The sequence below is a fragment of the Muscardinus avellanarius genome, assembly GCF_963383645.1.
Source record: "Muscardinus avellanarius genome assembly, chromosome: 4".
In the NCBI taxonomy this organism is placed as follows: Eukaryota; Metazoa; Chordata; class Mammalia; order Rodentia; family Gliridae; genus Muscardinus; species Muscardinus avellanarius.
In genome coordinates this window covers 128,363,429-128,390,950 of record NC_137789.1, presented here as the reverse complement: position 1 = coordinate 128,390,950, position 27,522 = coordinate 128,363,429, and the positions used below count along the sequence as shown (strand labels likewise).

Below are 27,522 nucleotides of genomic sequence, written 5' to 3'. Positions count from 1 at the left end.
CCCTGTGTAGTATAAGGCTGTGTGCTGAGTGCATCCCGATTATTAGCTCATGTCCATCCTCCCAGCAACCCCAGGAGGCTCACAGAGGTAAGTAATATGTGCAATATCACACATAAGTAGCAAGGCCAGGATTCAAACCCAGGTCTCTGGGGCTCCCGAGCATGAGTTTTACTTACTGTGCTGTGCTGCTTTGCTGATTTTGACTCTAGTCCTGATACACTTGATGCCCACTTCTTGCCAGCAGCTCCCTGCTGCCTCACTGCAGGCATCTGGCTCCCGTCAGTCAGTCCTGCCTCTGGTGGCTGAGCCAGTGTCTCCTGGGGTGATGTCTGGGGAAACGTGATTAGAAAAGCTCCCCTGAGTGATGGAGACACAGGGCCAGGATCCAGAGCTCTTGGAGAGGAGGAACACCGCCCTTCCCCAGCCCTGCAAAAGGGACAAGGATGCTCGCCCAGGTGCAATTTTAGGGACTGGATACAGTATTAGAGTGAGGAATGCCAATGCAAAGGAGCTAGCCTTTTCCCTCGGAGCATGCCCTAATGAAGTTGGCTCACTCGGCACATTTGCTGTCAAGATATTTTCAAAGGGATGAAACCAACCAATATAGTGCTTCGTGGCCTGTGAGAATCAGCCGGACTGCCTCAGTGTGAAGTCTGTCACTGGAGGTGAAGTCTCAGAAACCAGCTTTTGCTGGCTTGTGGCTGCCTCCAGCAGATGCCGGGCTGCCCATGGCCACTGCCACAGCCCATGCTGCGACTCAGGACACCACCTCTGGGTTCCCCGAGATTGTGGGGTCACAGTGCTCTGTCCCAGTGTGCCTTCTTATTCCTAGCTGACATGACGTTGCACTAAGGCCAGGATTGTAGGAGGCTGGTTTTCTCAGGCACATCTGTAGTTGGGTTAAAATAATCTTCTACTACCGGTCTTGCAGGATTTCTAAGAATAGTCTTACTTTGCTTGAGTTCAAGCAATCATTCTATTGTGAAGATGCTTGGCCAGGATTTGTGCCTCCTGCCCCAAACTCTGGCTAGTACTGCCCAAAGGAGGGGCGGAGCTGCTTGCGGCAGTCACCTTTGCTCTCCTTATGGGAGCTGCCCGGGAGGTTTCCGCCTAGCAAGTGCAGAAGTCAGTGGCCTGCAGGATAGTTAAGAAATGAAGCAGTTCTTCTCTTCCCACGTCAGGACCCAAGACTCTGATAGGAGATGAGAACGGTGAGTCTTCTTCTAGCCTACTGGTCCTCCCAGACTTTCTTTTCTAATTCCTTTCTTGCTCTACCTCATCTTTTTAACAGAATTCTGTTTTTCCCCCTGAATGTCTTCTGTTGCTAATCTGGACCCTGTGCTGGCCTTTTTTCTCCCCCTTCCCTTTAAACTTGATTGCCTTTAACCAAAACATCATAGAAACCTGTGTGACCCTCTCCCCAAGCTCTCAGAACTCCCATGCCTCCTCGCCCCTTGCTAATCCTCTTCTACCCTCTTTGCTTATTCTTCTTTTCCCATCTCAGACTCTCTACCCAACTCTGCATACTTCTTTTGTTTGTGGGGTCTTTACCCTTTTCTCTGTGCGCTTCCTAAGTTTGTAGGGTGAAGACTGAAATTATGTTGAGCAGTGAGAAAATGTGGTGTTAAAAATGAGACACTCATATTAGGACAATAGTTTTTTATTTAAGGATGTATGGAGTAGAACTGCAATCATGTAGACAGTGCTTATTGCAAATGCTGCCTCTGGGGCAGCTACATTGTGTTTACAGAACAACAAATTTCAACCAGTACTCTTTCCAGTTGTCTCTAAGATTTTTATAAATTCAACAAAAACAAGCAAACAAACAACTCTCTCACACACAGGGGCATGGTAGGAGTTCGTTAAAGTCACTGTAGTTGAAAATGCAATTAAATGGCTCTTGGCAGTTTTAGGTGGGTAACTGTCCCCAAAGCAAGCTACCAAGGACAGACCGCCAAGCCCAGGGGAGAATCACTGGTGCGTGAACACCAGAGCCCAGACGGCGCTGTCAGGTCCCAGAGTGAGTTGTGCAACCCCTTGTGAACCTTGCATAGCAGAGTTTGAGCTTCCTGAAATCACTGGCATAGGAAGTTCTGAGTGTCACTGCCAAGGTTTGATATCTGCTGCATGGAGCTGCCAGGAGCAAAAACTGCAAGAGGCCCCACCATGAGCAGAGATCATAAGACCTCCGCTCAGCTGAGTCTATTACGGCATTGTTTAAAGAACCCTTGGAGAAAGTGGGGGCAGTTCATAGACAACTTGAGAACCTCTTCATTGTGTGTCTTAGCTGCTGTGAAACACACACACACACACACACACACACACACACACTCGGCTTGGCTAGCTCTAGCATATAGAAATGCAGATGGATGCTCTATATTCAGTTTCCCCATTCATTCCTTCATATTTCTAACTGCATACTTGTTTTTCCCAGTGACTTAGCTTACCAGGAGGTTTCAAGAAGCAGCAAGTAGAAGATGTAGCAGGGATGCCTTGGTATTGCCCATTGTCCCTGGAGACTAGCAGGAGGAGAACCAAGAATGTGGTGGGGAAATTCAGGAAACTTGCCTAAGCATCCCTCCAAGGGGGGTTGGGGGTAAGGAAAAGCAGGGCAAAGGTTTCAGAGCTGGAGATTGGCCTGGCCAACTGCGAAATTGCATTTCAGGACAACGCTTTCCTCTGTTTCTATAATAAGAACAATAATGAAACACAGCGTGGTGGGGCATGCCTGTAATCCCAGTACTTGGGAGGCTGAGACAGAAGGATTGATCGTAGGCTCAAGGACAGCCTCAGCAATGTAGGGAGACTGTCAGCAACCTAGCGAGACCCTGTTTTAAAAACAAAAAATTCTAGTTCCACAAAAAAATAAATAAAAAATAAAAAAAGGACTGGAGGTATAGGTCGGAGGTAGAATGTCCTTGGGTTCAATCCCTAGCACTACACACACAAAAGAAGAATAATGAAATAGCCATAGTCTTTCACCTTTGCCAGGATTGGGCGTATGAAGCTGGATGAAAGAAAGCTAGACTAAATCAACCAGCCCTGTCACAGAGCTAAGAGGTGACACAAGGTAGTGAGGTTGAAAAGACCTCGAACCTGTCCCTACTTTGTATCTTTCTTATTGTACATCTAAGGGAAAATTTTCTCTCTTCCTTGGGCCTTGGGCTTCTTGTTTGTGAAATTATGTTTATACATTCTCCTGGAATTTTACTGAGTTTTAAGAATGATGCTGTTAGTAAACTTCCAGCTAGTATTAGGCACTTAGCAATGGGAGCTACTCTTATTATTTTTATCCATTAAATTGAGGTCAGATTTTCTCCCCTTACATTTGCCACACAAACACCAACAATTAAAAGAAGAAATTATCCATCCATGTGTACACAGCCAACATATCCTAATTGCTAAAGCTGTTCAGATGAATCCTTTCAACTTCAGTTTGCCGTCTGAAATCTGCAGTAGATCCCGTGGATGCTGAGAAACGAGAGGCACATTCACAGAGATGCTCTGCCCCGCGGGAAGCCCGCGGCACTACTTTTTCTATCCACATCAAGCAAGAAAGCAGCTCTAAGGGTGTCCGTCCTTCGGACCTTACTGCTGCCCTCATCCTGGGCTCTCCTGCTTCTCCTTTTCAAAGCACAGACATTGTGGAACTCCTCAAGCAGGGCTATTTTTCCATCTTAGAAGAATTATTTGTCATTGTCTTTTAATAAGATTTCTAGAATTTCACATTAGAAATCTCTAGGAAGAAACATTTTTCTTTAGGATTGTTTATGACTATTTTAATCCCATCCCTCCCCCCCAAACTTAGCTTTGAGCCTGATGAACCAGGTGATAGTTATGAATTAACCTTTACCTTACCATCTACTGATAGGCTATACTTTTTTTCATGATTCAGAGGGATACAGGGTTTTGAGCTAAAATGCTAGGCTGGATTTGAAGCAGTAATGTAGGGGCTTCTAACTAAACTGAATTTGCAATTTGGGACAGGCGCCACTTCTAACCAAGTTCCCGGGTTTCAGTTTTCTTTAATATTGGAGCTTTATGAGTACGATGATAAGAAGTCCTCTTAAGACTCGAAAACAAAAAACTAGCAACACAAAATTCTTCAGAACAGTCTTTCCAAAAATATATTTCTGAGTCTTATTTTATTCTGCCCCTCCCATTTTTAGAAGTTAACATAAATAGGCATGCAGTTGATTTATAACAGAGAGAGGCTTAGCTGCACTTTGAAGAATCTTAAGTTCTGTTAAACCTTGATGTTGACAAACTTTATCCTTGAAGATAAAAGGTAGGAAGGAGGGAGGAGAGAGTGAAAATGTACCTCAGTATCTGACTGTCCACTAATATTTATTTATTTATTTATTTATTTATTTATTTATTTATTTTGGTGGTACTGGGGTTCCTGGAAGCCCTTCTACCTCCAGGCTACACTCACAGACCTATTTTTACATTTTTATTTGGAAACAGGGTCTCCTAAGCCAGCGCGCACGGCTGGCTTCGAACCTGCGCAATCCTCCTGTCTCTGCCTCCCAAGCGTGGGGATTACAAGCATATACCACCACGCCTGGCTCCATTAATTTGACTGAGGCCGAACTGGGGTGGATAAAAATGGGGAGAAGGTAGGGGAGTGATAGTCAGATAAACTATCTCTGAATATACTTCCCTCCAAATAATAGGAATGTTATATTTATTTTTTTTTATTTTTTATTTTTGGTGGTACTGGGGTTCCTGGAAGCCCTTCTACTTCCGGGCTACACTCCCAGGCCTGTTTTTACATTTTTATTTGGAAACAGGGTCTCCTAAGCCAGCGCACGCGGCTGGCTTCGAACCTGCGCGATCCTCCTGTCTCTGCCTCCCAAGCGCGGGGATTACAAGCGTGCGCCACCACGCCCGGCATCTTTATTTATATTTCATAAAATATTCTAATCTTTTTTGCTCTGAAACTTATAAGGATTTGCACTGAAACAAGGACTCAATTAACACTTTGTCATTAACATAGTCTATTCAGTTTATTTTTACTTGCCTTTGCCAGTGAGGTCATGTAATTACTACAGTTGTTATGGGTTTTATGGGAAGGGGTTGGGACTTTATTCCATGTGCATAGATTCTGAATTCAGATTAGCAAGATATTAGAAAATGGGAAAGGCTGTTTCAAACTAACTCTTTGTGGAGTAATCCTTTGGAAGGATCATCATGGTTGTAGTGATTGAGTAACAGCCACTTCCATGAAGGGTTCAGCTTTTGTCTCTCCAGTCAGTGAGTTTTCGGGCCCCAGTGTTTAGCTTACTTTGGGATGGTGCCACACTGCTGGAGAGCCATCTCTCCACAGAGGCTGGGACAAGTTTGATTTGCTCCAGAGTCACAGTGGAGACACTTACCCCAGGAAGCACCTTGCCGTAGCATACCACACAACTCTATCAGCATGAGTGTGTCAAGTTCCAAGGAAAGAAATCTTGAAACACAAAACAAATTATGCAATGGATTTTTGCAAACTTTCTATTTGCTACAGAAGCTTTTTGTCAATGATGTTCTATATGGAAGTTTGACATACAAAGCAGGTCAAAGCTCAGGTGGGTAGCTAACGACCACACAATCCTGGCTTTATCCTCCCATCCAGTAGCAATTCAAGGCCCCTGAAGGAGGCCTGCCAGGACCCCTTGACACTCAGTAGGCAAGACCAGAGACTGAGCCTGAGCAGCCGGACCCACCTCAGCCCCTGCTTCCCACTCAGCCAGACTCTGGACCCTGCCTTCCAGTGCTAGCAGTAGGGATTAGCGGAGGAAGACCTTTGGCTATACATCTCCATGCATTTCCTAGTGTTGGAGAGCAATTATCCCCCGGGCTTTGCACATGGCCCATCTAGACTGCAGGTCCTGTAGAGTTAGATGGACTCTGCAGACCTCACTCCTGTCTAGTGTGGTCTGCTGTGGTGTAGCTGCCAGCACTTGACTCCTCTCTCTGCTGAGGTCCCGGTATGGCTGGATGTGGTGCAGGACTGAAGTGGGGAACATGCTAGTCAGTTCTCCTACTTTAGCCCATTTCTCCTGACTACGTGCTTTTTTGTTCAATAGATGATGATTCTGATCTGTACTCTCCTCGCTACTCCTTTTCTGAAGACAGTAAGTGACTTGAATTTCCTGGTTGAGGGAGGAATGGTAAATGAGGGAAGAAAGCTTCCAGTTTTAGTGTTCATTGGATTTTAAAATCTTTGCCATGCACTTTCTTTCTCCAGCAAAATCCCCCCTTTCTGTGCCTCGCTCAAAAAGTGAGATGAACTACATTGATGGTGAGAAGGTGGTTAAGAGGTCAGCCACACTACCCCTCCCAGCCCGCTCCTCCTCGCTCAAGTCCAGCCCAGAAAGGTAAGCACTCCCTGCTCATGTGCTCATGACCAGCCAGCACCTTGCCAGCATCTATTGAGACTCAGAGGACTTCTTCCTTAGGAATGTGGGATTTGAATCCCTGCTCTGTCATGTACCAGCAGTGACTTATTCTTTCTGAGTCTCAATGTCTTTATCTGTAAAATGGGCTACAAATAGCACCGCTGTTTCATGGGAATGTTACCAGGATGAGATGAAATCATGCAAAGTAGCATTCCTAGTCATGCCTAGCTCATAGCCATGGACTCAACTCATGTTAACTGTAATTATCATCACTGTTCACCTTTTCACAAGAAGACTCTTAACTGTAAGATTTGTCATGGGCTTTTATGTTCTGTGCACATATTCATAGCAAAGAATAGAATTTTGAAATGAGCCATACTTTTAATCTTCATTTCCTCATACAACACATATTATTGAGGCATAAGGCCTGGAGCTGTTCTAGTGATGGCCTGAGTCGTCTTTTAATGCCCGCACCAGACTGTCCAATTTCCTTCCTTCCTTCTTTTTCTTTGCTCCTCCTCCTCCTTCTCCTCCATAAATTGAATCCAGGGATTCAATTTAAATTTTTGTTTATTTTTTTTGTGGTACTGGGGTTCCTGGAAGCCCTTTTACCTCCGGGCTATACTCCCAGACCTATTTTATATTCGTTTTATTTGGAAACAGGGTCTCTTAAGCCAGTGTGGCTGGCTTCAAACCAGCGCGATCCTCCTGTCTCTGCCTCCCAAGCGCGGGGATTACAAGCGTGCGCCACCACGCCCGACTTTTTGTTTTGAATTTACTTTTTGTTTTGAGGCAGGGTCTCACTGCCCAGGCTAGCCTTGATTTTTTTTTTTTATCTTCCTGGCTCAGCCTGCTGAGTACCAGGGATTATAGGCCTATACAACTGTACCCATTTTTTTTATATCAAGTTCTTATCTCTAAAAATGCCTTTTGGAGCAACCATCTCATGCCATCTGGACAAGGGGTCTTCTAGCCCCAACTTCTACCAGTCTCCAAATACAAAGGATCTGGCCAGGTGAAATTATTAATTTTTTTCTTAAATGCACATCAGTTTCAGCCCTTCATACATTTTCCATCTTTATAGACAAATGAATGACTGTTTTAAACTTCCCACACATACCTAAGTGGCATATATCTGAGGAGTCTGATAATTAATTTGAAAGGAAGGCATATTATTTCCATAGACCCTTAATAGGTACCTTCTGGGTACATTCCATGCAAATTGAACTAGATGTTATGGACATATATATATGTATGTTCATAAGTATATATATAATCATGTCTTCAAGAAGATTTTAGCTCTGCATGAAAATGAAGATACAGCTGCAGTGCAAAATACAGTAATACACCCACATAAAAAAAATTGCAGACAATATCCAAGAACTCCTGTATCTTCTGAAACTCATCACCAGATCCCAGACTAGGGATCTCGTTCAAGGCTGAGATTGGCAGGTTGGATGTGGCATAGGGAAGAACAGTTATAACAATCCAGTTATAACAATAGCTAATGTTTATTGAGCAGTTCTGATGGGCCTGGTACTTTGCTCAAGTGATTTGCATGTACTATCTCATTTAACCTGTACAACAGTCCTCATTTTTCAGATGAGGAAAATGGGGTTCTAGGAAGTGAAGTACTGGGCTAAGATCACCTGCAGTGCAAAGAAAGATTTGAACCATAGTCACCAGGCTCCAGGGGCTGTACCTTCTCTCTCTCTCTCTTTCTCTCTCTCCCTCTCCCTCTCCCTCTCCCTCTCCCTCTCCCTCTCCCTCTCCCTCTCCCTCTCCCTCTCCCCCTCTCTCTCTCTCTCTCTCTCTCTCTCTCTCTCTCTCTCTCTCTCTCTCTCTCTCTCTCTCTTTCTCTTTTTCTCCCTCCTCCCTCCCTCCCCTCCTATGAGTGGGAGGTACAGGCATGGTTGGGGAATGACAAACTCAAGAGAGCAGAGCAAGGTGAGAGATTTTTCCAGGGCAAGATTTGCCATTTCTTTCTCCCTCCTCCTTCTCTTTTCTCCACTTGCTGGTGCCGGTTTTGAGCACAGGAGGCTTTAACCCCTTTGTGAAGCCAACACAGAGATTTAACTGATTGTTTTGAGAAGCAAACCAGCACAACAAAATTGTTCACCCTGGCTCCGATTTTATGTTTCACATATAAAAATTGCTAGATTAGACTGCAGCCAGCCAAAGTCTGACTGTGCTGGAAGCAGATGCCAGTTTTCATGACAATAACGCTAATAGGATTTTCCTTCTACAGAAACGACTGGGAGCCCCCAGATAAGAAAGTGGATACGAGAAAATACCGTGCAGAGCCCAAAAGCATTTACGAATATCAGCCGGGCAAGTCTTCCGTTCTGACCAACGAAAAGATGGTAATGTGCATATTAAAGTTCTGTTGTCTCACTCTGCCCGTTCTCTAATCCGATGCATTGTGCAGTTGGATTATATTCTTCCCCCAGAGATAGACTTGCTTTGTTCAAAGGACAATGAAAAAAGAGAAGTATTTTTACCCCTTTCATTTTGCAGGTGTTTGTAAAATAAGTCCTGAGAGTCTGCTTTTAAGGAATCCTCTTTATTGTGGCTCTGTTGCTTCTTTTGTGCATGGTTTTAACTAATTTTAATTTTTCTACTAACATAAAGACTGATTTTTCTGCTATATGTCTTTTTTAGTTTTAACCATTAATTTATCAGACTTATCATTAACTGGAAGAAGTCAAGTTTTTTCTAAGTGACTTATTTGAACATGCATAAATTTTATAGAAGTTACTAGTACATCATTACAAGCTAAATAATAAGATCTTATAACCTGGGTAAAAAGCCCCAGCCTATTAGAATATGTATTTTAGGTATGTATTTTCTGGTAAGTGCAATATTGAGAATTAATTTGTATTCAGCCTGGCTTATGATTCCCTATAAGTTTATATCTCCAAGCAATTATGGGTAGGAAAATGGCTTGTTTGGGTTTAGCAAACCACTCTGAAAATGCAGCCTCTTCTTTAAAACAGGAAGAATTTTTATACTCTGATTAGCTTCATATCTGCTAGTCATGCATTCTTTTAGTCTCCCTTCATTAGAAAAAGCTGGTTCAGAATTCTGATGGTGGCTAAAGGGATTCTCCAAAACTCCATACACATTGCAGCCTCTGGCTGTGACAACAGGGTAGAATGATTATGCTGGGGACTGATTTTTATTAAATGCTGTTACCACATTGAGTACAAAACAAGCAGGCCCCGTAAAATGTGGGTTCAAATGATCTTTCCTTCACCTCTTCCGCTATACATGTTTCTAAGGAATAATCGATTTGACTTTTACTAAAATAAAAATGTGACATCTTTAAAAGCACAGAGGGATAAGTAATTTTAATTAGGTAAAAAAAGGTCAACAGTTCACAGAAATACTTGCAGAGTTGTCATTCTCTAGCGACTACCGTGCACCACAGGTATCTTAAGCACATGATCTTTCTCTCGCTCCTCCATTACTTGAAGATTCTCTGCCTGGTAGAAGGTACCTTGTTCATAATTAACATTGAAGGTAACCTCCACCCCACCCCACCTCCCAAAAATCATGTCCTCAGGTATATTCCTAACACTTAAATAATATCATGTGATATAATGGGTAGCAGTAGTACAATGGACCACCTCCACATATTCATACATGTAAATGATTCCAGGGAGCTGCAGGCCTTCAGATGTTTTGTTTTGGCAAGTGACCATTTGTAGATTGTCATGGCTTTTACTGAGGTATAATTCTTAATTTCTTCTTTGTTTCTACTTTCTTTCTTCAGTCTTACTACTTTAATCATTATTCAGAACTAGGGAAACGACAACATAATTTTGTTTCCTTCATTAATGTCACAGTGGTGTGACTCTCATATGTACCAGAGTTCTCAGAATCATTTACATTGTTTTTAGAAACCCTGGAAAGTGCCCCATAGGGGTCTTCCGTGGCCTGGTGGAGTCTGAACACAAGGGTGGGAAGCACTGTCTAGAGCTCCTACATAGGAGCTTCTCTGTGTTGCCTGAGGCCCATCTGTGATGGGGCAGAGCCACCAAGGCAGAGTGGGGAGGAACTCTCCATCCAATAGTTTAATTTGGTGCTTTCCACCCAATTTAGCTCTATTCTTCCAAGCTTTTAATTTTAGAGAGGCGTTTTGGTTGAATCTTAATCATTTGGCAGTCTACCCTGCATAGTAGTTGAATTAGTCCTTTATTGCTATTTTTTCATGCTATTTTTATTACATGAACAGAAAAGTTTAACTATGAGTTTCAGTGTTTGAATCTTGCCTGTTGGTATCCAGTATCCAGTTTGCCAGAATTTGAGCACCCCCCACACTTTTTTTCTGTTTGATTAACTGTGGGTAGATACCAGTGACATATGTAGAATCTTCGTTTGTTTTCAGGTATACACTCTCTCATGGGGGAGAGGGGCTTCCATTTGAGGTCCTCATGTCTGCTTAAACTTAGGCAATTTACATGGTGACCTCAGAGGCACATCTGAACATTGCTAGAAGGATGAGTTGAATGGTAGACTAAATAGCCGCTATAGCTCATCTCGCCTCTGGAGGATATCAATACCACCCCCAGACCCTTGAAATATTTCTACCTTCAAAATACCCCATGAATTCACACCTGCAATGATCTGTTCATTTATTTGATGGACTAATGAAGATCCACATATACTTGCCCCCCCATCTTATCATAGTAAAAGTTTATTTTCTTCTCTTCTGGCTCTGAAATTGGAAATATGTCAGTCAGTTTCTGCTCTGTCAGAAAGAGCCATTCCCAAGGTTTGTTCTTTTAAACTTTCCTGCAATATCCCTTATAGAATATAAGCTCAATAGAACAAATATATAGAGAGAATAATTTTTACCTGCCAAGCTCTGGGTTAGATGTTGGGGGTCCCCACTCCCGTAGGTATATAGTACACAGCTAGACATTTAAATATTAGTTACAGACATGATATGTATTTGAAAGTATAAGCTGCCCACAGATAAAGGCAAATAGCTGATACTATATAGCATTACATCTGATTTTAACATCTAAGTTTACCAATGATAGCCTAGTGGTAGATCCAAGTAGATCCTAGTGTAGATCCAACAGAACACGTACCTCTCAGAGGCAGAGAAGGGACCCTGTCCCGGCAAGTCAGCTTGGCTTCTTCCCAATCCACTGTCACGTTGAATTTCTTCTGTGTCATTTCTGCTTTAGCTTTGTATCATCTACAGACTCAGTGGTCTGCCCCTCTCATTTGTAGTATAAGTGGAATATAGTATCATGTATAGAAAACTGGACTAGAAATTGGACGATCTGAATTCTGGGTTCCAGTTCTGACTCTGCTGTACGTCTTGGGGGCAAGTCACTTAACCTTCCTGAACCTCATTGTTTTCACTCTTAAATAGAAATATTGTCTGGCCTGCCAACCCTAGTGAAGTACTACTGAGGATGGTCAAGTGTATAATATGGACGCAAGAACTATGGACTTAAAAGTGCTGTGCAAATGAACGTACCAGGTTTAAATGGATTTATGCAGTTCAATTTTTAAACTGGTCTCTTGCTCCCATTCAGGGGAAGTTGGCATTTTTCTGGCAGATCACCTGCTCTTTCCAAGGATTTTATCGAACTGGGAAAAGACTAGCTCCCAAGAATGTATCCTGGCATTATGGAAATTTCTCTGCATGCCAGGACAGGATTCTTTCTCTGCCTCCAGAGGAACATTTTCTACTGGTCCAATTTTCTAATTGAATCTACAGCCAGGTTAAATTTGGCAAACGCAGATGCAGGTGTTAGTACTGCATGAAATCAGCTTTTTACCTTTATCTGTGGGCAGCTCAGAGGCTTTTAGACCCAAGGCCCTGGACCCAGGTTATTTGGCATCCCTCCCTTTTCTTTTCTGTGCTGTGTCATCTACACATAAATGTGTATCTGATACACATATATGACACAGCACAAACGTCACCAATTAAACAATCTGCAGATAACATTCAGGAATAAGATGGGTTCATTCTTTTGAGACTTTCAGTTTAGTTCTTGTCTGCCTTGCCATATTTGCAAATAAACCAAAGCTTTCAGGCAGTTTCCCAAAAGAGTTGGCTGGTACTTTTTTTTTTTTTTTTTTTTTTTTTAGTTTTAACTTATTCCCACAGAGCAGTTTATAAATAGTAATTGTAAAAATAATAAGCATGGAATAGGTTTCATGAAACACCATCATATTAGGATCTAGCATGTCACAGTATCTACACTGTCTTTTATGAATGGTTGTACCCTTATAAGTATTGTGTCTCATTTCACTGAATAAATACAGAATCCATTTATTACGCAGAGAACAAACCTTCTGTTTCAAGGTCAAAGCCCTAGGTCCTTACAGGCAGCAGGATGTGGGTTTATCTGTGTGTCAGAGGACATACCTTGTGTTTCAGAATATATTTCCCTGTGACTTTAATTTAGATTAATTTCAGTTAGAGAAGGTTCTCTGCCATACATCTGTATTTTCCTCCATCGATAATGAAAGTTGAAGAAATAGTACAGATTCTTTTAAGGATCTTGAAAGAAGGGATTGGCCAAGACCACTGAGACTGTTTGCAACTTTTTCTGTAGCTACAAAAGGGCTATGAAGTGATGTGTTAAGAAAAGTATATCCAGGAAAATTCGCTCCCTGACACAGCAACACCGAAGTCCTGTGTGAAGAGATAGCGCTTGGTCAGGCAGTAGCCTGAGAGTGGTTAAGTTTCTTGTGTGATGTTCTCAATCTTATAAGAAATACACACACTTTCTGTTTCAGATGGTTGTAGAAAACTAGCATATCTCTTTCCTTTGTGATTATCAAAGTGTATACATAAGTAAGTTTAATTAAACCATGAACCTCAAACACATTTGTTTGAAGTGAACATATCTCAAGTTTCTTAAGGGGAAACCTCAATTTGTTTTCTAAACATTTATTTCCCACCTAATTATTTCCATAAATACGTGTTACTGCCCTGATTAAGCTACCAGAACTTTTTACGTATTTGATGAAGTATCAAATCCCATGGAATCAAATTATCAATCTCTATGACGCCTCTTAGAGTTATATAAATGAGAAGCCTAACTTATTTTTTTAATGTAACCCAGAAGTTTTCTTCACCCTGTTCTGTTATCTGTCTGGCTTTTCCCTCTTAATTTTTTTCCAGTTCTTTAACATTTATTTGTTAGAACCCAAAGTATATTCTGTCTGTACTCATCTTCCACGGATGCTCGTTTAAAATGCTTTTTCACTTGTGTCCTCTGTTTTTACTTGTGTCATCTTTTCCTTTACTTTGTATGGGACATGGTTTCTCACCTGTTCATGTGCCATTAAAGATGCAGTATTAACAAACTGGCTTTTATAAAGTGTCAGTATTTGTGTTTATTTTGAAATCCTTAAAGCGGCCTTGCAAATAAGTACTAAAACTGCACTAGCCCTTAAAAGCCGTGTGCTCTACTCAGCTGGCATAAATGCTAAATGTTTGGTGTGCTCACCAGTTTATTTGCTCGTGACTAATGGTTCTTTGAAAGAGGAAATAAGGGCTTTATTTTCTCCCACAATATTGAGAATTATCGGTTATTGATGAACACTATCGTGCCCATATTCGGATTCCTTGTGAACATCTGCAGTATGTTGCAGAGTTCTCCATCCCAGTCCATTTGCCTCTGCCTGAGGACTGAGAATGGATCGCTCGCCACTCCCTACCTCAGTTTCCCTATTTTTATGCACACATCCTCTCCCTCCTGTTCTAGCTGATGTCAAGTAAAAAAGGACGATTGGATTGCTGCTATTGAATGCAGTTGCTCTGTACACCCGGAAACCACTGCATCTCTACTGGCCTGTTCCTATGTAATCTTTGCATAATGTTATCCTTCTCTTTCTTCCATTTCCCTATCACCAACCCCTATAGAGTCGGGATATAAGCCCAGAAGAGATAGATTTAAAGAATGAACCTTGGTATAAATTCTTTTCGGAATTGGAGTTTGGGAAACCGGTAAGTTTAATAGCTTCAGTGGTTATGCACCTTTTTAAATAATGCTGTTGACGCATTGTTGCTGCTAAAGAATCAGACCTATGTGTACGGAACTCAGGAAGCGGGGAGCAGTCACCTTGATTGTCAGTAGTGGGATTTTCTCGTCTCACTGCAGCCTGTAAACTTTTCTTGCTTCACCAAGAACGGACAGTGAGCTCTGGAAGTCCATCCTGCCAGAATATCCCAGAGAACACAACCAAGTCATTGCTTGTCCTAGGACCTCCCACCACTGACAACAGATATCACCGTGCCCAGTGCACGGCATTATTTCTGCATTGGTTCACCGCCCCAACCAAGTCTGTATGACAAGCTGGAAGCAAGCAGGAAAGCGCATCACACAGAAGACCAGCATCGCCGTTGCTTCCACTAACATTTTTACAAGCAACGAGGTCAGGAGGGGGCCAGAACAGCCAAAAAGGGCCTTTCTCTGCAGATGCAGCCCAAGTGCAGCCTCTTTACAGGAAACTTTTAGGGAACCATTTCTAGGAGTTAGGATAATATTTTCCAACATTGGGAATGGAGGTTAGGAGCCTAGCAACTTTTGGTGCTCAGCATAACATTGTGCAGCATCCCTATGACATCTCTGAGTTGGCTTTTGTACAAATTGACTTTGGCACTTAGAAGAGGATTCTCTTAGCCCTGCACCCAAAGGGAGTATCAAACAGAAGGAATAATTGAGCTCGTCCTTCCACTCTAGATAACCAGACACTGGCTTTAAAACTCTAGTTACTTTAGAGTCTTAATTATTAGATTTCAAATAGAATTCACAGGTGGAGAAGTTAAGCATATTTAAAAAAAAACATTTTGTTAGGTCTTTGTATGAGAACTTAAGCATTGAATTTAGCTTTTGAATCACTGTGGTTTGGGATGATAATTTTAATTGCACACAGGATCAACTTTATAGTTCAGCAAAATGTTAAATTCCATAGTGAATATTTTTCAATATGAGGAAGACAGAAGCTAAGCTGGTACTCTCAGATTGCTAATTTGATCTAGCATGGCTGACCTTTGTTTGGAAGTTTAGGTGTCTCCTGAGTAAGGAGCACCTGACTTGCAACACCTTGCAAGACCCAAAAGGGACAGGTGTGGTCCTAGTGGTCCCTGAGTTGTTGTTCATAAAGAGCGCCACCTAGAGGAAGAGGGGCACATCTAATGCGAGCTGCACCCTCCTTTTTTTCTCCCCCCCCCCCCAAACATCTGGTACACACCTCATTTCTTTTCTTTTAATCCCTTTTTTCTCTGCTGCTATTTATACACCGAGTATACCTCAGAACATCTTTTCCACATACAAATGTTTAACAGTAGCCTAACTCTTTTCTTTTTCTTATTTTTCTTAACACTTGCTCGATTATTACAGATAAAAAGCTTCTTTTGAAATATATAGTTTTCTCCTCCTTTCCCCTAAAAAGAATATGACTAATAGCTATTAAATTGTGTTTTAAAAAAGAGTCCATACCATTGATTTTTGAAATTCCTTTCAGAATCCACAAATTTTCAAACATCTCCCTCTGTCAAGTAACTGGACTAGTTTTATCTAAAAGATTAGCCTTTTGGAAAAATTATGAAACTTTTTTCTAATTAACTATGACTGTTGTTTTTCTAAATCATTGCAAAAAAAACTATCATTTTAAATATTTTTTACAATGGACAGTGTTTCAGTCCCACAATAATGAAGTAGGCTGAGAATAGCTTGGATAAATTAGCACTCTCTACCAGAAACTAGTCTGAGGACCACACAACCACCTCAGACAAATAGTGAGAACACAGTGGGGTTGTACAGTGGGGCATTCCTATGACTTGTATCTCTACTCCATTGCTATAATTGCCCTTGATTATTTAAAGACTTGGAGGTGCTTTTCCAAAATGGTCTTTTCTTCACACAGACAGACCTCAGAGTCCTTCTAATGGGACTGACTGCTCCCTTTTGTAGAGGTCTTACTTTAAAAGATAATGCTTTCGAAGACTTGCCAAAATATCATAATCGATGCCCATATCCTGAGGCACAGCATTGAGACCAACAGTTTTTTTATAGTTTAAGATATCCTGTGGGTGGGCTTATTATCTATTTGAACCAACAAGTTTGGGAAGAAGGTGTGATACAAAGAAATTTTTCTTTTCCTTTCTATCCAACCACGGTGGATCACAAAAAAGTAAAAGACCTCAATAAATTTGGAGTAAACCATGAAAGTCAGTTTGGAAATTTTTCATCCATTCAGAAGCAGAATGAAATTAAGATTCCTACCAATCATGTGTATCAATATTTCTGTTGTTTTTTAAATTATTGTTGTTCCCACCAACTTGGAACCACTTTTTCTAAGTAAGCCTACCAGAACTTTGGCTCTAGATATTTCCCTGATTCTTTTCTTCCTCAACTACTTTACTTCCTCAACCCCTGCTCTTAATGCTACTCAAATTGAACTGAAATTACAGCAAGCTCTTGACTGAAAAACCTTTAAGTTCAACAAGTTGTCATAGAATAGCAAATAATTCAAAACTCAAAATAATTCATCCTCCGTTTGGGGGATGAATACTTAAAACCCATTTAATTTGTAAATACTGTCTTCTTTTTTGCCATAAAGAAAGAAACAAGTAGGGGTAACATGCAACTATGAAAAGCCTATTTCCCCTAACAATCCAGGTGTAGTCAGTGCTCAGAATGAATGGCGATTGCCAATATTGCTCACTTTACAAAATGCAGAAGATAAACATACAGAGACAGCATTTCCAACCTATTCCTCTCAGCAGTAAACACACCTTGGAATCAGATTGCTTTTCTTTTGCAGATTCTTTGCAAAGAAGCTGAATTTTACCTTTTCTCCTCTGTTTTCTTCTAATTTCCATGGAAACTGACATGATTCCCATCCAAAACTCTGCCAAAATTTCTCAGGGTAAACCAATTTGAATGCTTCTATAGAGGTGGTTAAAATGAAATTTACATAACATTTTAGGAGCTATTAATGATGTCCAGTTTATCATCTCCCTAGAGGTCACTGCATATGAGATTTCAAAATAGGCAGAAGAAAAGTCTCAGAGTTCGAAGTGCCTTGTCATTTCTGAGTGCTCCACACCCCAAATCTCTCTCTTGTTAAACCTACAAAAATCTCCTGGCAGATTTCCATCTTAGGAATGCAGTTCGACTTATAACACAAAAATGTTAAAAGAGAAAACAAAAATAACCTTACAACCTACTGTTTGAATTCTAAGTTTAAATTCTGTTCTATAAGGAGGTTTGAAGATGTGTCTGTACCACTAGTACTGTTATCGATGTCTAGTTAAACTGTAAAGGAGAGTTAAAAACTACTGGTGTCATTTTGTCTAGTGCCACATTTAGCACCTATTTTATACACGAGTTTCATTGCTACAGACCACAGAAAACATATTTAGTTCAGGTTACCCTTCACTGGCCAAACTTCTAGATTCAGACATTTGTTAACATATGATTATTTTTTTTTCTTTTTGCAGTGGGAAGGACTGTTTCAAAAATGAATCTCCAGTGTCAATCTTAGTTTGAAAAAAGCAATAAGGAATTTTAAAGTTTCTAATTTTGTTTAAATTTATGTTAGATCTTCCTCCCCCTTTTTATAAGTTTTCAATATTTAGAATCTAATGATGATTTGCTCTTGAGACATAGACAGAGAAACACACTTCTAGTTAGTGGTTCCAGGTCTCCCTGGGGCAGGCAGCCTCGTGTGCTCAGGCAGAGTCCCAGCCCTTGACTTTGAGTTTGCCTTTTGTGTCGGTACGGTCCTCCTAGTGTGCCCCTCTTTGTTTGAGCCGGCCTCCATGTTTGTCTTTATGTCTTTATGCTCATTTCTTCATTTCCTCCTCTGCTTCCCGTCAGCCTCCCAAAAAGATATGGGATTATACTCCTGGAGACTGCTCTATCCTTCCTAGAGAGGATAGAAAGGTAATTCCACCGTGCCTCCTCCGTGGACTGTGTGTGCTCTCTAGCTGTGGTTAGTGTGAGTGTGTGGTGGGTTTTTCTTTTCTTTTCTTAAATCATTTTTTTTAAGACTTGGTAACTTTTTCTTGGCTTGGTGGTAAAACTATTTAACAAAGTCTCTAAGACATGTGCTAATGTTAAGAGGTTTTTAAAACAATGACATGTAGTATTAATCACAGTCACTGTACTCTGCAAAGAGAGTAGGCCTTTCCTTAAAGGTAGGTTTCTGTGGTATTTGTAGTTCTCATTAGCAAGTAGAATAGACTTTTGAAGCACTGATACTTTGAGATTTCTATTGTACATGCCTAATGTTACATTCTGTGTTTTTGTGTCTTTAACTAATTTCTAGTGAGCTCTTATGATTGACTCGAGCCATCTTGGCCTTATTAAAGTATAACACTAAAAAAAACCTCATTTTCAAACTTAACCTTCCATTCTTTCTCCCTTTCCTCTAAACTAAAACATTCTTTCCCATCTTTTCTTTCTCGAACCAGCCTAATCTAGAAAAAGATCTCAACCTCTGCCAAACAGAGTTAGAGGCAGATTTAGAAAAAATGGAGACGATTAATAGAGCACCCAGTGCAAACTCGCCACAGGTATTTCCTAGTTTTTCTCACACCATCTGGTTCCTTTTTGAGCGCTACTTTGTTTTCTTCTCTGTTTTATGGTTTTTGATGTAGTTGAGGTGACAGACAGTGATGCTGGTTATTTTAAGCTGCATGGCTTTCTGACTCCTGTTTTAGACCCTACCCCACCTCCGGTTAAGTTTTGTTTGGATTCCTTTTGAGCTTGGCATCTTCCTTAATGGGGATTTTTTTCAAATACATGCAGAGTTAAATCACTAGATTTAACCCCCCCCCCCACATAGCCCACCACAGCCTTAGTATTCATTTTATATGCTCTTAGGGGGTGACCATTTTAAAGTCACCTCTATATACCTTCTCTGAATTTTGGGGGAGCTATCTTTTGGGCAGTGTCCTTGTCTTTTTTGTAGTCTTGGGAGATACCAACCTCAGAGGTCATTTTCAAAAAACACAGCAATGGCTAGCTGGGTACCTCTTCCATGCAAGGCACTGTCAGAGCTGTAGCATTTGTAATTGTAAAGGTCAGTGCATCCTCGATTAAAAACTGCACTCCAGAGGCCAGATGGCCTAGATGCAAACAAGTGTTTGATACTGAACCTACATCGGTATTTTTAAAAGAAACAATGTCAAAATGTGGTTTATTAAAAGGTAGGGGAGAGAAAAAGTCAGTTCAAGGTAAATGGGTTCCAAGACAAAACCGTATGTTTGCAGAACTGTCCCCAGGGCTCCCTCATAAAACTAAAAAGACTCATAAGAAATGGAGATCTTTAAAGAAAATTAAAATGAAATGTCCATACTGCTGCCAGGAAGGACCACAAACTACTGCAAGAAAAGTAGAAATTGCTAATGGATTCATGTTATAGTTATACAGAACGAAGGCAAAGAGCATCAGGCAGCATGAAGAGTCATGCCAGAGACTCAAACAGGGGAGAGGTAGAGAAGCCAGGGGATTGTGGTAGCAGCCAAAGGGAGTGGGTAAGGGGGTCAGGAAGCTGGGGAGCTGCAGACTAGGCAGTGCAGCTGGATCTCGAGATGCAGTTGTCATGGGAGGACAAGGGAGCCCACAGTCCCAGTGGTTAGGCCATGGCCCTTCCTCAGAACTTTTAGGAGGCACAGGAAGTGAGAGATCATGTGCACAGTCAGGCAGATGATGGTGTAGCCCCTGAGAGACTGAAGCTCTGAGGTGGGAGGAGTTCACAGCTAGCTCTGGAGTAAGAACTAAGACTTCAGGTAAGACCTAAAGTGAGCTGGGGTACAGGATGGGAGGCCTGCAGTAGGTTGGCCAAAAGTGAATCAGGAAGGGTTTTTCAAAGTGGCCCAAAATTAAAAGAGAGCTTTTGTATCGATGTAGTGATGGGAGACAGCTGGAGAAACTGGACTAGCCTCTATTTTCCTGAGGGCAGAGCCTATTTCTGGCACCCAGGCCTCACCCAGGAACAGTGGGCACTAAGAAGTCCCATGTTTCTGTGAATCACCCTTATGTTGGTTCAGTTGACTGGAGCTGGAGAGCCCTGAACATGTGTGAGGTGCTGGTGAAGGTCTCAGGCCTGCGCAATAAAGGAGGCTTTGCCTTGGGGAACTTGGCATTTACATAGCAGAGTCTGCTGAGCTATGTGAATATATGGGTTCTAAGGGCCAGAACAGAGAAGTCTTGGAGGAAATCAAGGGAGGCTTCCCAGAGGAGTCAGTCAAGGGGTTAAAAGATGGGTGGAACTTAGACACATGGTGAAAGTAGGGGGTATCTGTTGGAGGCACTGAGAGAGCATTAGAAAAAAATCCCAGAAGTGCACACATCTGCTGGAAGAGGAATCGGGGTGGGGGAAATGGGAGGTGGGTTTGGGAAAGAGGCTCAACCCTGGATTGTAGAGGCACAGAGAATATGGCTAAGGAGATGATGGGTTTTGCCCTTGGACCACGTATGTAATTCAGGAAGCATTTTAGGGAGATTAGTGGCATTGCTTGAGAGGTTGGAGTGAAGGGAGAGAAAAACTGGAGTCTTAGAGGGCAAGGGGGCCACAGCAGCAGTCCACGCAAACAGCGGCGAGCGCTGGTACATGAGGCAGGGTCAGGGCAGGGATGAGGGAATTCACCAAGTAAATTGTACTGGCACTTTGCAACTAAATGGTGTGAAGAACCATCAGGGAAAGAGGTGGAGAAGGCAACCCTGGTGCTCAGCCAGGCAGCTGGAAGAGTGAGCCCCCTTTATATCAGTATGTCTTATATAAAGCTGGGGAGGAAACCATTGCAGAGGTAGAAAGAAGGAGTTGACTTCAAGTAATTGACTTTTAAGGTGTTGAATGGTTACCATGTAGGGAATCTCTAGAAGATATTTAGTGCTGTAAGACCAGGTCTCATGAAAGAGGTGAGGTTTAAAAGTCAATTGGAATCACTTGAAAAGAGGTGCTAGTTGAAGCACTGGGAGTAGATGAAAGATCACAGGGGTAGGGGACACTGGCAGCTGCACACTGAGATGCTGAATGGCTTAGAATAGGGAAGATGGAGAGCCACAGAAAGAAGAGCTCCAAGAGGTGGGAGCATGGGGCAGAGGTGAAGTGTGGGAGCTAACCAGGAGCTCCAGAGAGGTCCAAATAGGTGAACCCCCAGGGAAGACCAATGGAATTGGTGACTAAGAAGTTTTGAAAGACTTTGAAAGCCTTTGGGAGATTTCTGGGTGAGTGACTGATGGGAGTTAGAGCATATGGCAAAGATTAGAGAATCCTGTTAGGGGTACAGCACTGATTAAGAAGATGTGGCCACAGAAGGAAGAAAGGAAGGAAGGAGAAGGGAAGGAAATGAAAGAAAAGGAGTTTCTTAAGGACTCTAGAGGGTCTTGCAAACGTCTTTCCACAATGTAGACCAGGACAAGATCTTTAAAGATGGAAGACCAGAATGGGAAGGTTCCAAGAGGTAGAAGACTCAAGAGGGAGGGAGGATGGGTAGACGAGACCAGGGCAGCCAGAGGGCTGGAGGATAGATGTAGAGGTGAGAGTGGGCGCCCTCTCATAGCAGTCATGGAGGTGGAGTGGCATAGAGTCCTCAGACTGAAACAGATTCCTCAAAGATGAAAGAACCCAGCCTCACAGGTGAATATTTTTGCAGGCAGAGGGCAGGGGTGAGCCCTTGATAAAGGTTGCTCCCCTCCCTGTTATCTCCATTTCCTCTCTCACAATTTCTTCCTTTTCTTTCTCTTTCCCTCCTTTCTCTAAATTTCTTTTCTCCAGCCTATTTTCTTTTTAATAGTCATTATTAAAGATAAGGATATCTTTAAAAGTTAACTCACACTGATTTATTCAACACAAACCTATTGAACCCTATACATTTTTCTCTCCAAGATAATGAAAGAAACCCTAAACTACATAATTATATTGCTTTTTCTCTGCATGTAGCTCTTGGTGTTTTTCTTCCTTTTGTGTAATGGCCTGTAGTTTTATAAAGCATTCTTCCATTCATGCTGAAATGGTTGTTAGGGAATGTGAAAATATACTTTTCCCCATTTCCACACTTATAAACCTGCAGCCATAAACAAGTCACCTACAGTGTGGTCTTTTAAAAATGACTTTTGGTGCATTCTGTGCCTGAAGTATCACATTACCTTCTCTCTGAATGTGGTACTTGGAGTGTGTGAGGGGGTCAGCAGTGGGCACAAAAGGGGATCTGTGTGCTGGGGAGGCGCTGGGGAGGGATGTGCTATCCATGTTGCTATTGCATGCTGGCTCAGTAGGGGACCCTCACCCAGTGGGCTTGTGACAGAAGCTCAGTGTGAGCCACAGGCCCATCCCTGACCCACCCAGAGGGCCATGGCTGCACCTCCTGGAAGACAAAAGACCAGAGCAGGAGAGCCCACAGCAGCACCCTTTACCAGCTCTGGAGACCTTTGCACCCTAACCCTGTCACCCAGAAGTCCTTATCTAAATGAGGAAAGTGGCTTCTCTCTTTTTTCTTTGGCTTGAAACCTCCAAGTCAAAATAAATCATCTATATTACTGTTACTATTTTTTTTTTTTTTATATTTGCAGAGCTCAGCAGTCAGCCCCACTCCGGACATTTCCGCCGAGCCTCCGGGATAGTAAGTAGTCACTCCACTTTGTTTACATGGCTTAATGTATCCAAGGTCAGAAACAGGATGAGAGGGACTCCTGTTTTGGACCCAAAGTGTTTTATTTGTTTCCACCTAATGGCTTTGAATGAGGTGCAGTTTGGTGACAAATGACAATCTAATTGTAGTCCTCAAATTATTTTTCGTTTGCTCTTTCCTCCTCTTCCAAATTAATTTTGTGATTAGTCATATTATCTTTGATAAGCTTTTTCCCTGGGTTGATCTCTTTACCTTTAGAATGGGAGGTTATTTGTCTTTATTTAGAATACAGGTTATTTGTGGGTTCCTGGGGGAGGGGCATGTGTCTACAATGCGCTGAACCTGATGTAAAGATGGAGGGACAGATAGTGGGTTTGGGCCCTTGGGCCAGACCCACCTTGGGGAAAGTGAGGCCAAGAGGGGGCTAAGCTCCTCGAGTCTCACACTGCTGTGGATTTGCTTCCCTGTGTCAGTTCCTAGCACGGGGATGTGTGGTACGTACCCTCCCATCCATTTCCTCATGGGATAACCGCCAGCCTCCTGCCCCCTCACCCTAACTACTCTGCATCCTCTACCAGGTTATCCCCCTTGGTACTTTGCTGTGAAGGCAACATCCCAGCCTAGAGTTCTAAGTGCTGCCTTCACCCCACTGGATGCATGATAAATAGCAGACACTCCAGCCTATATCCACGGGTCCTCAGACTCTCCATACCTGATCTCATGATAGGATCTCGTGTTATTTCTGCTACCATGTACCTGAATTATATTCTTATAGTTGGAAAAAAATAAGGTAACAATTTATAAACAGCTAGGCATGGCGGCACATGCCTGTAACCCCAGTACTGGGGATGCTAAGACAGGAGGATCACAGGTTGGAGTATAGCCTCAGCAACTTAGCAAGACCCTATTTCAAAATAAGAAATAAAAAGGGCTGGAGATGTGACTTGGGAGGTTGACTGCCCCGGGGTTCAACATCTCACTCCACACAATAATTTATAAATTTCTGAGAGCAATGCCTTTCATCTCTATTGGTGCCTGGCACACCCAGAAAATGGGAAAAAGGAGTTGGTTCTGGTAGAAGCGTTTCCTCATCTCTGCACCCTCGTATCTATAGTCCATTCTTTGATATGTGACAAAGAGGAATGGTACAGTTGTTACCTGTTCCATTGGGGTTGATAGAGCCACTGAGTTGCTTAGTTGATGGATTTTTTTTTTTTAGATAAGTGTTATAGTCAGCTGGGCATGTCCTACCTACCTGGCCAAAGCAGATACATGGCAAGAGGAGTTTCATTAAAAAAAATCAGTGGCCTTGGGTTTGAGTATTTCCATAAAAATGGAAAATTTTTAATCCTTTTAGGGTAGAGATCAAAAGCTCTAGCTAGAGTCATTATGCTAATTTTTCTTCTATAAATATGTGTGCTTTGGGATTGATGTACCCAGGAACATAAGGAGAAATTAAGAAGATATATTAAGACAGCCGCTAGAGAAAAAGTTCCCTGTCTTAGAGCACAGTCCCACCTTGGAGAAGGCAGAGTAGAGTCTCATGCACCCACCATGAGGTAGAGGCCAATACACCAGTGAGACACAGAAGCCTCCAGGCTGAGATGTCGTGTGTGGACCTCCTTCCCTTGCTCCCTTCACTCTGGGCTCTGAGGCTCATTCTGCGAAAGAGCTTTCCATAAAGTTCTTCCCTCTGCTGTAAGGGTGACAAATCACAGGTCCTATAGATCCTTCACTTTCAGGTGAAGTCCACCAGATGGCACTAGGCCACAGGTCCCAGCAGATTCTTTTGCTCCCCAAGGCTGACCGTTCGTTCTTAGCTTGCCATTTTGGCCATGCCGACTACACAGTGCTTGATTAGACTTTTGAGCCAAGTTTCTCCCAGCCCTCACTCATATAGGATTGCTTAGTGTAAACTCTGCTGATGGTCTCACCCTCTACTTCCTCACCCCTGTCTCCCTAAAATGTACAAGGCAGAAAAGGCGGCTTCTAAGCTCAGTGACCAGCTGAGTGATCCTTAGCTTACTGAACTAAGACACTATGCCAGCTCTTGTAATAGGAATGTGATGTGGTCCCTTAATAGTTTGGGGACAACACACACATATGCTCACACTTACACACACACACTCACACCATTGCTCACAGTGAATGTTAGTAAATAAAAAAGCAAAGTGGCAATGTGTTTAGAAGAGAAAGAAGCTGCTATGGGCAGTCAGGGTGAAGAGCACCAGCCTTGAATAAAATAAGTCTAATAGCTTATTGAGCATTTAATATGCACCAGGCCCTGTGCTTAACACTTTATCTTCCTTAGCTAATTTGATGCTCTGGACATTCCAGGATCAGAATAATCATCGTATAGGCGAGGAAATGGGCATGCTGGAGCAGTAATGCCCACAGTTCTGCAGCTGATACCTGGAGTGCTCTATCCAGAGTAGGAGCAATTCTGGGCCAGGGACTGGAGTCAACAATTAAGTCTCACTTGTACCATAGTGGCTCAAATTGGTAATAAATTAGCAGAAGGCAAAGCAAGGTTCTCTCTTCTTGAGCTACTAAAAAAAAAAAACAATTTAACCAACTCTTTGTAATATAGGATTAGAAGAAATAAAGAGACTAATGTGAAGTGCTTAGAAAAGCAAATTTTTTAGACACTCTGAATGCCCATAGAGATATTTAGTGTGTTAATTTATCAACCACTCTTTGTGTTATTGAAATAGTTTTCTAAAGAACTCTGAATTTTAGCTAGAGCCAGCTCTCATAAGATACTTGACAGGAATAGATGGACTTTTCACTCCTGTTCTTCTACTGAGGGATTTTCCGTAGTCAGACTTAGTTTCTACTCAGTTTTCTCCAGTGTATAACATTTTTTCCATGTTTGGAATTGATGAGAAACCAACCCAGGGGGGTTCCTGACACTAAAACCTAAAAATACTTGCTAAATAGATGAATGGGTCTAAAAATAATAAATAACTACAATCCAGCTGCTTATCACTGAGGCAGGCACTGGCACACTGGACAGATGGGGATACGCTCCTGGAAGAAACTTGACCTAACCCAAGAAGCGAAGAAGGAGCTGTCATAGATGGCCCAGGTTCACAACTTTGTGGCAACAGGGAGTGATGTTGTTTTAAATCCACTTTCATGTCTTGGACAGAGTGAGGTTTAGAGTTTATTAATTACCATTGATTACATATCATATAATACTAAAGGACATTAGAGACAGGAGGAAATTCACTCATAGGTCCAGTATCCTGATACAGTGACCAATCCTTGCCCTCAAAAGTTATTTGCCATAGATATCATCACAGTGTATGTCCAATTTTATATTTTATTTCCCTAACACTATCAGATCTATAAATTAATAGTGTGGGCTACCCATTTTTGTCCTTGTTTAGCATTTCAACATTGTGTAGCAATGATGTCCTCTTTGCTTAACCAAAGGAGCTTGGCTGTATTTGGCCAGTAGGTGGCACTCAGAAACAAGCTACTTTTTCCTAAGTGGGAATGGTGTAGTACTTCCCTTAATCTGACTTAAGAACAAAACATAAACCATAACCTGAAGAACTGTAAGAAACATGAGAAATTTCCTTAGTCCCTAAAAATCTATTAAAAGTATGTGTACATGTAAGCATTTAATTTCATTTAATTTTGTGTTGCTGGGAATTGAACTCAGGGACATCCTACTTCTAAGCTATACCCCCAGCCCTTTTTATTTATTTTGAGACAGGTTCTCTCTAAATTGGTAAGGGGCTTCCTAAATTACTGAGGCTGGTCTCAAACCTGCCATCCTCCTATTTTAGACTCCCCAATACTGGGATTACAGACCTGTGCCACCACACCCAGCAGGCGTTTAATTTTAGAATTATTTATCCCAACAATATTTGTCAGACAACCACATAAGGCAGCAGACATGCAAGGACTAATAAAATAAACTGCCTGCAAGGGGTTTAGGTATAACATGGGAAACAGACTGGTGAATAAAAACCAGAGGCCAATGTAGGAAAAGTGATGGCAGCCCAAGGAGAAAATGAGCACCTCTTATTTTGTGAGGAAACAAGGAAAGTCAAGGAAAGCTTTCATAGAGCTGCAAATAAAATGAGTAATAACATTGTATTATAAATATAAAAATAATTGTTTCATCAAAGATAAAGCTTCTAGAAGATTCTCTAGACTCCCTCCCCCCAAGCCACAGTTGACAACAGCAACCTTTTGTCTTTCCTTTCTGGAAATCACCAAATGATTTTTGAACAGTGAATATTAGCTCTGCAATGCTATATATATATATATATATATATATTTTTTTTTTTTTTTTTGTCTGTTCTGTTCTCTGCTGACTCTCTAGTCCGGCTAGGGGAGGGACATGGAGTAGGTGTTCTATAAATATTTGTTGAGTGAGTAAGTGAGAGGTGGGCTGATGTGATGAGATCTTTCCTAGAAATGTCACACAGCGATTTGCAGAGATGATTGGAGGGAGTCAGGCCGAGAGGCTGGGGGAGTGATGGGGAGCTTGTTTGTAGG

General features: G+C 42.0%; 1 protein-coding gene across 1 annotated transcript in view; it reads left to right on the top strand.

The window, feature by feature from the left end:
- Nucleotides 1-27,522, top strand: part of SORBS1 (sorbin and SH3 domain containing 1) — a gene marked incomplete at both ends in the record, with an annotated part of 128,872 nt that overhangs the window by 53,637 nt on the left and 47,713 nt on the right. Inside the window, 7 exons of the mRNA XM_080694840.1 lie at nt 6,072-6,119; nt 6,233-6,362; nt 8,632-8,746; nt 14,284-14,367; nt 18,248-18,313; nt 18,844-18,945; nt 22,949-22,998. Of these exons, the coding sequence (XP_080550966.1) occupies nt 6,072-6,119; nt 6,233-6,362; nt 8,632-8,746; nt 14,284-14,367; nt 18,248-18,313; nt 18,844-18,945; nt 22,949-22,998 (595 nt within the window). The remainder of the gene's footprint in view (nt 1-6,071; nt 6,120-6,232; nt 6,363-8,631; nt 8,747-14,283; nt 14,368-18,247; nt 18,314-18,843; nt 18,946-22,948; nt 22,999-27,522) is intronic.